Source organism: Chinchilla lanigera, unplaced genomic scaffold, assembly GCF_000276665.1.
Source record: "Chinchilla lanigera isolate Chin_1 unplaced genomic scaffold, ChiLan1.0 scaffold00149, whole genome shotgun sequence".
NCBI lineage: Eukaryota > Metazoa > Chordata > Mammalia > Rodentia > Chinchillidae > Chinchilla > Chinchilla lanigera.
In genome coordinates, this window is record NW_004955550.1 from 1,914,567 (window position 1) to 1,926,341 (window position 11,775).

At 43.5% G+C, this 11,775-nt stretch overlaps 1 protein-coding gene across 1 annotated transcript; it reads right to left on the reverse strand.

The window, feature by feature from the left end:
* Window positions 1-6,664: 6,664 nt before the first annotated feature.
* On the reverse strand, window positions 6,665-9,023 carry LOC102009550 (olfactory receptor 5AU1). The gene is given in 5 exon segments (XM_013508583.1): window positions 6,665-6,941; window positions 6,943-6,988; window positions 7,103-7,470; window positions 8,308-8,557; window positions 8,560-9,023. Coding segments are annotated over 5 exon segments (951 nt in total). The 5' UTR covers window positions 8,570-9,023.
* Between the last annotated feature and the right edge of the window lie 2,752 nt (window positions 9,024-11,775).

The following is an 11,775-nucleotide window of genomic DNA, read 5'->3' on the forward strand; positions in this document are numbered from 1 at the left end:
CGAGACATGGGGCTGCATGCCTATAACTCCAGCACTCTGGAGGCTAAGGCAGGAGGATCGCTGCAAGTGTGAGGCCACCCTGGGCTACATACTCAGTTCAAGGCCAGCCTGAACTACATAGCAAGACCCTGTCTAAAAAAAAACCTGAAATACGAGAAAGCAAGGCAACAAGACGCCTCCAAAAACCCTTAACTCCTCAAAAGATGATTTCACAGACAAGTAGAGAAAGTTGCAGGCAAAGAACTCAAAAACCAAGTGGTCAAAATGTTTGAAGAGCTCCAAGAAGAAACACATAAACAGTTTCCTAAGATGTTTAATGAGTTTAAAGAGAATTTTATTAGATAAAGGATTTTACTAATAAAATGCTTGAAAAGCTTAATGAAGAAACAAACAATAAATTATCTTAGTTATTTTCTCATTGCTAAGACTCACTACCCAATACCCACAAGTTAAAAGAAGAAAGATTTATTTTAGCTCACAGTTTATAGAGGCTTCAGTCCATAGTCACCTGGCTCCGAGGCAGGGTAGCATGGCAGAAGGGCCTGGCAGAGCAGAAACAGTCCATGGCAGGGCAGACATGAAGTGGTGAGCCTTCTTTCTTTTTCTTTTACATCTATCCAGGCTACGTGCCTATTGATTGGTACCACCCACACCCACGGTGGATATTCCCTCTTCAATAAACTCACCATCCACACCCACTATGCTAAGACTATCAGTGGACTAGTCCACACACCCATGATCCAATTACCTTGCCAAATCCCCAATTATGAACACATGAAGCTTTGGAGATACATCTAAATATAAGCCATAACATTCTGCCCTTGTCCCCTAAAAGACTCATGCATACTCCTTTATGCAAAATGCACTTGGTCTGTTTCTAAGAGTTGCCAAAGTCCTAACAGTTTCAGCATTAAAGAAAAGCCCAAGTCCAAATTCTCCTCTGAGATTTTAGGCAAACTCTTAGCTCTAAGCCCATGTGGATGATGCTAAGGTCTGCTGCCAGCTGGAGCAGTGGCCAGACTTCCTTCTGTCTTGGCTATAGGGGTCAAGAATCTGGATTGCTTAGCACTACTGTTGTAAATACATCCCCAAATTCAATTTGTCTTTGCAGATAATAAAGCACTCAGGCACCATGAAATCTCAGCAAAGCTTTTTACTTCTGCAGAAGAGCACAAACATAATCTAGCATGAGGCAGCAGGTATGCAGAGGTGCAGCAGCAGGCTCCTTTTATTTCCTAATGTATGAGAAGCATCTGACCTTCTCCCTATTGGCTGATTTGAAGGTTCACAATCTGTTCCAATTGGCTAGTTGAAACAGAGCAAAGGGAGAGCCAGAAGGGTTTCTGAGCAGGGTTGCTAGAGGAGGGGAAAATGGGGATATGGAGAACTGAAAATTCTTGGCGTTGGTAAATTATCTTCGGTGGTCAGTTTGTTCCTGGAATCTAAACTGACCAGACATTTCCCAAAACTCTGACGTAATGGTGGGAAAGGGGCAGCCTAGGAAAACTAGAGTTTTAGATGGAGGCACTCCTGTTTATATCCTTTGATAAAAAGGACCTTATTACTTACGCTACCCACCCAACTCAGAGGAATCAATCCCCCAAACTGCCACCATTCTTAAACACAGTGCCGGGGGCTCTCTTCTCAAAGTCTTTCACCTTTGCAATTTTGAGGCTGCAAAGGGTGGAGTCCTGCTGCTTCTTGTGAGGCCCTCAGGATAAACTGTTGATGTTCTGTGCTCAACGTGATGAACAGAAGCTAATGAAAAATTGAAAATTATGCATAAAGCTAAAAATGGATATTTTCATATTGTCATTGTGGTACTGGCAATCTAACACTACCATTTTACCATTTAGCTATGTCCCCAGAACTTTTTATTTATAATTTGAGCTATGGATTTATTAAATTGCCCAGGTTGGCTTTGAACTTGCAATTCTTGTGCCTCAGCCTGTAGCTGAGATTTAGGCAAGCACCACTGCATCCAGCTAAGTGTGAAGATCTTAATTATGCATTGGAAGAGTGGATCTACCAGTGGTGCAGTAAACATAAGTTGTTTGGTAGGCCAATCATATAACAAAGTCATAGCAAGGAATTGAAAAAAATGAAGAGAACTGGGAATAAACAAGAGGCAATTTGCAGAAATTTAGGAAAAGACACGCAGGGGTATAGCTCAAAGGTAGAACAGTTGGTTAGCCTTTGTGAGGTCTGGGATTTGATCCCTAGTACCACCAAAAAGAAAAGACATGGTATTAAATTTTTAAAAATTTGTGGTGATAAAGCATCTGCTGATCACAAAGCAGTGGAGAAATTTATTAAAAATTTGCCAAGTTCATTGCTGATGGGAATCTGATATCAGAACAAGCCTATAATACTGATGAGACATCACTGTTTTGCTGTTATTGTCCCAGAAAGACATTGGCCATAGCAGCTGAGACAGCCCCTGCAGAAATTAAGGATGCCGAGGACAGATGATTGATGGATATGCTAAAGCGGCAGGTATGGATAAAGGTAAACTTGCTGTGATAGGCAAAGCTTGTGACATCATTGTTTTAAAGGAAAATGTTTTTAATGGTTCATTATAAAGGATGAACTGCATGTATCACCAGAGACATCTTTTCTAATTGGTTTCACAAATATTTTGTACCAGTGGCTAATGGTCACTGAAGCAAATGGGAATTGAAAGATTTTGTTACTCCTTTTTCCTTTCTTTCTTTTTTTCTTTTTTTGGTATTTTGAGACAGAGTTTCACTATGTAGTTCAGGCCAGCCTTGAACTCACTTTGTAGCCCAGGCTGGCCTCAAACTTGAAGCAATCCTCCTGCCTCAGCCTGCAGCGTGCTGGGATTATAGGCGAGCACTACCATGTCCAGGTGATTTTGTTACTCCTTGACAAGTGTTCTGCTCATCCCTCCTGCTGAAATTTTCATCAAAAGTAATGTTTATGCCATGTACTTTCCCAAAAATGTGATTCATTAATTCAACCATGTGACTAGAGTATCCTAAGATTAAGGATATGTAAAGATATGTAAAAAATGCTTTTTTTTTTTTTTGAGCTAGGCAATAACTCAGGCTAGCTTCAAACTTGTAATCCCCCTGCCTTAGACTCACAATTGCTAGGATAACAGGCATCCATCCCCATACTTGGTGTCAAAAAACCTTTTTAAAACTGGGCATAATGGAACACACGTATAACCCCAGCACTGGAGCAGGAGAATTGTTGCAAATTCAAAGCACCCTGGGCTATGTAGTGAGTTCAAGGTCAGCCCAAACTACATAACAAGACCCTGTCTCAAACAAACAAACAACAAACAAACCTCTTTCCTGAAGAGTAATCTAGTAGCATTAAATAGAGGCATAGATGGGGAAGGTTTTCAAAAGGAGGTTAGCAGGAACGGTGCTAATATGCCGTTGTCAACACTAGAAGCACAGAGACGAAAGACACTGCAGTACCTGCCTAGCCTAACTTCATATGACATTTTGATGTCATATGAAAAAATGTTTGATCTCCAAAAAATGTACCTTCAGAGTCTGTAGCAAGCTGGAAGAAGAGAATATCAAAGATGACTGATAATATATAGATAGAAAGAAAGGAAGAAAGATAGATGATACATAGATAGATGATAGATAGATAGATAGACAGATAGATATAAAGGTTTTTTTGTTTTGTTTTGTTTTGTTTTGTATGGTGCTAGGGATTAAACTCAAAGCCCAGGGCTCTCCCAGTGAGCTATAGTACCAGCTCAGAATTTTTTTTTTTTTTTTTGAGACAAGGTCTCACTATGTAGCCCAGACTGCCCTTGAACTTGCAATGATCTTCCTGCCTCAGCCTTCAGAGTGCTAGGTTTACAGGCGTGTGCCACCATACCCAGCCCAAAGAATTTTTAACATTGATGGTGAGGTTCCAATTTTTTTTTTCACTAATCAATGGTAAAGTGGCCAGGATTATATGATTCTGAAAGAAGGTGATTTTGATAATCATAAATGATGGCTTTCATATTGTTAATACGGGACTTATTGAAGGACTAGAACACTGAGTACTAAAAGGATAAGAAATGATGCCAGCTTATAAAATAAAAGAAGGACTTCAAAGAAAATAACCATTGTTAATGCAGCATCTGGAGGAAACACTTTAAAAACTGGCCCAGCAGAATGGCTCCACATCCCAGAAGACCCCTCCTGTCTCTCAGGAACTATTCCTATTCCTCATTCCCCAGCCAGATTCCCCATTCCTTTTCTCCAGTAACTTTCCCTACTCTTAACCTCTGTTGCTCCTTAGAATGAATGAATGAATGAATGAATAAATAAATAAATAAATTTTCTTGCAGTACTGAGGAGAAACATCCTCATATATTGATATATATTCTATCTATTTGTTTCACTGGAAAGCTCTTGGCTAATACAATGACTTCTTTTTTAAATTTTTTTTTGTTTTTTTTTTTCCTGGTACCAGAAATTGAACTCACGACCTTGCACTTGCCAGGCAGGCACTGTGCCGCTGAGCTAAATCCCCAGCCCCACAATGACATTTTTAACAGCCAAATTAGGTGAAAATATTTGCAACACATTTAATCAATAAAGGATTCATTTCAGCATACAAAAATGTTTTTAAACTGAATATCAAAAAGAAGAATACAGGCCGGGGTCATGGCTCAGTGGTATAAGCACATGCCTGGCAAGTGCAAGGTCCTGAGTTCAATTCCCAGTACCAAAAAAAAAAAAAAAGGTGAATAAGTATCCTATCTAACATAAAGCAAAAACATCTCCATGTGGACTGAAAATATTGTCCCTAGATTATGAACATTTGCATTTTATGTTTAATCATTGTACTATAAATGCATACATAATAGTATAGCTAACATAGCTGTACTACTGACTTCTCTTGCTTTACTGAAAGGAACAGTTAATGATTAATTATTTGACCAGTCTTATGTGTCTATATTCGTTTTCCTGAGAAACCACTTTGAAGAAATCAATATTGTCTTCGTTACTTTTCTCTCATTGCTAGGACAAAATACCTGACATCCAAAATTAAGAAAAGAAAGGTTTATTTAGCTTACAGTTCATAGAGGTTTCAGTCCATATTGGGCTGGCTCCAAGGCAGGGTGGCACATGGCAGAGGTGGTGAAGAGCAAAGCAACAAGAGCAAAAGAGAGGAGGGGCAGAGAGAGCAAGTCTCCTTTCCTCCCTTATATTGTAAGCAGGCTGCCCCCACCCAGGGGGAGTGTAGCACTCACATAATCTCCATGCCTGCCTACCTCTTCCACATGCTCAGGATGTGTACAAAATAAGCACCCTAGCTCCCCACTGAGTCACTTAGCCAAACCTGTAGACTCCCCAAGTTGACACAATGTATCAACCATAACAAATAATACAACAATCTTTGTTAATTTCCTATCACCTTGTCTGAATTTTAGTATTGCTTGTATTGTTCTTGTGTTATTTTGTAAATGTATGTGTGTTTGTTAATATGCTTTCATTCTTTTATTTTTTTTTAAATGAAGATAACAATATGTAATACAATAACTGTTGTTAATTTCCTGTCACCTTGTCTGAAACTCTGTATTGCTTCTATTGTTTGGGTGTTGTTTTGTTTATGTCTGTTTGTTTGTTAATGTGTCTTTATTCTTAATCTTTAAAAATAAAAAAAAGTATAGACATATTGGAAATATAAATAAGATAGATATACAAAGATATAGGTTTAAATAGGTTAAAAACTTCACTATGCAGTTCAGGCTGGCCTTGAGCTCACTTTGTAGTCCAGGCTGGCCTGGAACTCACAGCAATCTTCCTGCCTCAGCCTCCTGAGTGCTGGGATTACAAGCGTGCACCACCATGCCCAGCCAAAGATTATTAAAGAAAAGAAAACAAACAAAAACATGAGGAATGAGTTAAGGCAGTATAACTATCGATATAAATAAGTATCTGGAGCCTATTAAAAGATGAGATGCCACTGATTCAGAAAAATTCAGCAACTTGACCAAATTTACCCAGTTTGAAAGCAGCCAAGAGGCAGTCTGTCAAGAGCAGAGCAGGCACACAGTCACATGAACTTCTGAAGCACAGCATTCGAATAAACACTTTCTCAAAGACTTTTGGGCAGTGGGGATGTAGCTCAGAGGTAGAGTGCATGCCTAGCACATGCAAGGCCCTAGGTTCATCCCTGAGTACAACAACAAAAAAGTTTTTAGGTCAGGGAGCCAGTTTTTACAGAGAGACAATGGTAAATAACGGGAAGGATTTCTTCAAGGAACGAAGGTCTTCAAGTTAGTTGAAGGATATTTTCTAATGGATATAAATACCCATTTATAATAATACAATAAAGTGTCCACAAGCTTTGAAATATAAATGAAACATCAGAACAGAGGCCTAGGGGCCAGGGATGTGACTCAGCAGCACAGTGCCTGCCTGGCAATCACAAGGTCCTGGATTCCATTCCCTGTACAAACAAACAAAAAAAATCAGGCGCAACTAAGCCTTGCCAGTGGCTCCAGTTATGCAACAAGCGAACAGTTCCTCTGGCTTCTTAGTCTCTATGACAACCTCAATTCTTCCTGTGCAATGAGGGAGACTCTGCTGCAGACCAGCAGACACGGCCACATTCACAGGGAAGCAGGGAATCTGCTCAGGGTTGTACCACATAAAGACACTGCACTGGGCTGCAAAGGTCACTCCACCCTTTTTCTGCCCAAAGCCTTTCTTAGGGCATCCTTCACATCCCTGTTTCTCAATGAGTAGATTAAGGGGTTCAGCACTGGGATCACCATTGTGTAGATCACAGCAACTGTGCGGTCCTGGGTGAGGGCATAGCTGGACCTGGGGCGCAGGTACATGAAAAAAGTTGTGCCGAAGAAGAGGCAGACGGCAGTGAGGTGGGAAGCACAGGTGGAAAATGCCTTGAACCTGACCTGGGCTGATTTCATTCTGAGGATGGTGATGAGGATTAAAGTAGGAGACCAGGATGGTGAGGGTACAGCTCAAAAGGTTAAAACCTGCAAAAACAAAGAGCAGGGGCACTGGGGATTTAGCTCAGCGGCACAGAGCCTGCCTGGCAAGCCCAAGATCATGAGTTTGATTCCTGGTACCAGAAAAACAAACAAACAAACAAACAAAAACGAAGAGCAGGATCTCGCAGAGTGAAGTGTCTACGCAGGACAGGGATAAGACGGGTGGCCTGAAAAAGTGAGTGATCACAAGAGCACCACAGAATTTCAGACTGAATATGCAGCTCGTGTGGATGAGAGAATTGAGAAAGCCTGCACTATAGGAGCCCACAGTCAGACAGCCGCAGACCCCAGGAGACATGATGGCGGAGTAGAGCAGCAGGTGACAGACGGCAGCGTAGCGGTCGTAGGCCATGGCAGCGATGAGATAGCACTCGCTGGTGGTGAAGCCTGCGTAGAAGAACATCTGGGCCACATAGCCGAGAGAGGAGATCACCTTTCTCTTGACCAAGTGTGTTGGTTTGGGGCGGCTTATTTTGCAAGGGGAACAACATAATACAGGACACATACTTTATATGATTATTTATAAGTCACCCAAAGAACAGTATACAAAAGAGTGCAGGAAATCTGTCCACACACTAAGACCAAGGAATCCAGCTGAGGGCCTGGATCCCACAACAATGTCCTACATGAGGTGAGGTAAATACCCAGAGCTCATAATAATGCCTCCCATGAATCCAACTGGAGGCCCAGAACCCATGACAACGTCCCATGCAGGCCTGTTTCACGGATCTGCTGGAAAGGCCCAAAGGTCAGTGGTGGAATCTACAAAGTCTATGCCAGCAGGAAGAAGGATCTGTGCTAGCAGGCTGAGGGATCTGCACTGGAGCCAGGAAGTGATGCTCAGAAGAACCAGGGCTCCCCCAAAAGGTACCACAGCCATCGTTGGCAACAGTGAGGTCCCGAGCTCCTCCGATGACCAGGATGGCCGAGTTCCCATCAGGGAAGCCAACGCAGCAAGCTTTTCCAGGAGGCTGGCAATGCACCATCTTCCCCTCCGGAACCAGGAAGCTATGCTCAAAGTGAGGACCAGAGCTCCCCAAAGTGAACTGAAGCCATTCTCAGTGCCAGCGAGGTCCCGAGCTCCTCGGAGGATGAAAGCAGCCAAGTTCATCAGGAAGCCAGCTCCCCACGGTCTCTCTCAGCTCCCAACAGCTTCTCCCAGCTCCCAACAGCCCTGCTTCTTCTTCTCCAGGTCCGCCTCCTATGCTGCTGGCAACAGCCCCCAGGCGGGCCTCCCACACCCAGCACCACTCACTCAGTTCAGCTGGGGGTTATAAGTTGACCACCAGCTATCAATCCACTACAGCAAGAAATTCACCAGAGTCTGGGGGACCACTGTGGAGGAGTAGCAGATATCCAAGAAAGAGAGGCTCTTCAGGAGGGAATACGTGGGTGTGTGCAGGGCAGCGCTCTCACGGATCAGGAGGAACATGAGCAGGTTCCCCAACACAGTGACGGTGTACATGCCCAGGAACAGTGCAAAGAGCAGCCTCTGGAGCTGGGGGTCTCTGGTGAGACCCAAGAGTTCAAACCCCACCCCTCAGCTCAGGTTTGTCCTTTCATCATTATCCAGAGCTTTTGGGTGTGAACACCACGGAAAGTGAGTTTGAACACCCAGGGGCTTACTGGGTTAACTCTGCCCTAAGGCAACCTCTTAGAAGTTAGTCTTACTGAGGAAATGTGGCTTGGTGTGTGGTCTTCTCTACTTGGCTGGTGGGCTCCTTGGTAAGTTGGTAAGCATTACTTGAGCAGCGATGGAAAACATAAAAGAAACATATGCAATTTGGTCTTAATCCAACAGCCGCTACTTTACAGTACATTCCGAGAGTGCAGAATGTGGGCAGTTCTGCAAATGTCATTGGCCACATTAGGGTCAGAAGCCAACTGGGCTTCCAGGCATGTTACAGAACTTCAAAGAAATGGTGGTACAACTCGCAGGGCAGAAATAACTTATAAGAACTTCTAGTAAGTGGAGAGTGAACCATAGTTAAGAGTAAAGTGGAACTTGTTGGGATGTGACTTTATATCCTCTTTCCTCAATAAAGGGGCTCAATTTAGGTAGGCATTTGTTGGTATTTCTTTGATTTTTTTTTTTCCCAGTACCAGGAATCGAACTCTTACACTTACCAGGCAGGTGCTGTGCTGCTGAGCTAAATGCCCAGTCCCCAGTATTTCTTTGATTGAACAATGCACAAAAATACAAAAGTAGAAGTGTGTCTTCGGTTCACAGTAGCATAGATGAGACAGGAGGCCTCCACGGAGGTGGGGGCTGGGATAGGCAGAGAAGGGTGGTGGGTAACGCAGCGGATAGCTGGTCAGGGCCTCCACAGTTGTTTCTTCCTTTAAATCCACTCTTTCTCTCCTCCTCCCCCTTTCTTTCTCATCTCTCTTCTCCAATCTGCACTAAGTTCAAAATTCTGCAGAATATAGACAGTTATGGAAGGAATTATAGAAAAACTGGTATCTTTGATAATTTTTCACAGGATGCTGTAATAACCACTATTTCTCCTGGCTGCAGTTTCTACCTATGAATAAAAAAATAGGAAAAAAAGTAAAGGTGGCCATCGCCTAGAGAGCTAGATGAGAGAGGAGTGTGGGCGTGAGCGCAACGGCCTGGGCCAGCGGGAGGGCGGGGCGGGAGGAGCACCGGAGAGGCCCCTTCCGCCCGACCGCTCGCTCGGCCGTGTCGCAGCTCAGTGAGAGAACACACGAAGCCACGCAGTCAGGGACGTGCCCGTGTCCTTCAGTTTCTTTAAAGATCCCAAATAATACAACTTGTGATTTAAAAAAAAACATAGTGAATGCTTAAAAATTTTAAAATGTGTTACAGTAAGACACACATTACCAACAATCACCCTCAGAGTATCCCCCTCACTTTGAACACACTTATTCCAGCACTCTTGCTGCTTTGTGAAGCACTTATGGAGGTCTTATTTCATGTCTTTAGCTGTGGTGTCACAACTGCCTCCGTGTCCTGAACCAATTCAAAAACACTGCCTTTCCGGGTCATTATGTCTTTGAAAGAGCCGTAAGTCACACTGTGCAAGATCAGTGAGTTAGGTAGATGAGGCCACACTAAAACGTTTTCAAGAGGCTGCTTTTCTCTGGATGGCACTGGGCAGCAGCATTCACTGTATTTTTAAATCTTACTTTATAAAGACACTCATGAGAGAAGACTTCCAGAACTGCTCCAGAAGGTTGCAAGAACAGAAGGATAAGTGTGTTCAAAGCAAGGGGGAGTATTTTGAAGGGAATTAATAGGAATGTGTATCTTTTACTCTAAGAATGGGGTACTAAGGATAGAACCCAAGGTCTATATCCTCAGCCCTTTTTATTTATTTGTACGTATTGTGGGGGGTGGTTCTCACTAAGTTGCTAAGTTGCCCTGACTGGGTTCAAACTTCTGGACCTCCTGTCTGTGCCTCCTAGAGTGCCGGGATTACAGGCGTGGGTCAGTATGCCCAGGTATAGTTTTTTAAAAATTGAAATATTCACAGTCTATTTTTCCACACTTCATGGTTTTTAGTGAAGTGCTTGCCCGAGGCTCACAGGAGAAGTTTGCTTTGTGCACATAGTCTAGGTTTCCGCTGTAGGACAGCTGACCCAATAGGTCCATAACTGAACCCCAAACTATGGTGACTTTGAAGCAGGTAGTCGCTGAACCGTCCTCTGAGAAGGACTGAACCATGGGATATTTGCCGGAGCAGACGGATCATCTTCTTGAGCCATATGTAAATGTCCTGTCCTACCTTGGTAGAATTCCTGTCTTGGGAAATTGGCCTGTGGGTAGGACGGTTGTCCTGGTCACTTTCTTCCCTTCAGTAGTGAACAGTTCACCTGCATACTCCCTGGTGAAGTAAAAACCAGAGTATTTCCTCTTCAAAGCTGTTTTCTTTTTTCTTTTCTTTTTGAGACAGGATCTCGCTACGCAGTTCAGACTAGCCTTGAGCTCACTTTGTAGCCCAGGTTGGTCTCAAACTTGCGAGAGTCCTCCTGCCTCAGCCTCCCATGTGCTGGGATTGCAGGTGTGCGCCACCACGCCCAGCTCGACAGATATTTTTAAGCAAACAATTTAATTCCAACGGAACACAGGACTTGATTATACAGCTGTTACTCTGAGCCTCAGAATGTAAGCCTAGAAGAACAAAAGACAGAGCCAGACTCATTGGGTCCACCGATGGAGTCGAGATCAGAGCCTGTCCCCGACTCTAACCTCTCATGTGGGAGAGGAGGGTGGCAGCCCACATACACCTCAAACTCACTAATGATCTTGTGCTCTGGGGGAATACCCCAGGGGCATCTTTTCCCCAGGGAAGCTTCATGGCTCCCAACTAGGAAGGAGGATGTGCTCACTGCTGAGATTTTACAGGGCAGGTGAGGAAGTGAGAAAAATTGGCCCCACTGGACCCATTAAAATGTTTGCAAAGTTAGCATTTCCCGGAGTGCCTGCCCCTGAGGAATCAGGTGATGGGAAAAAGAATGAGGAAAATGGATCCCCATCAAACCCTTGACAACATGATGATCCTTAATCTCAAGGGCTATTTCACCTGGACTCTAAACTCTTACATGATTATTAACTGTATTTACTCTATCCTGGAAAACAAAGCTTTTCTTATGACAGTACCCAGTGTACATTTCTGCCCCAGATTATAACACAATCTGGTCAGGTGTGGGAATCTGGCTAGGCATGGTGGCACACACCAGTAATCCCAGCACTCTGGAGGCTGAGGCAGGAGGATCACTGCAAGTTCGAGGACAGCCTGGGCTACAGA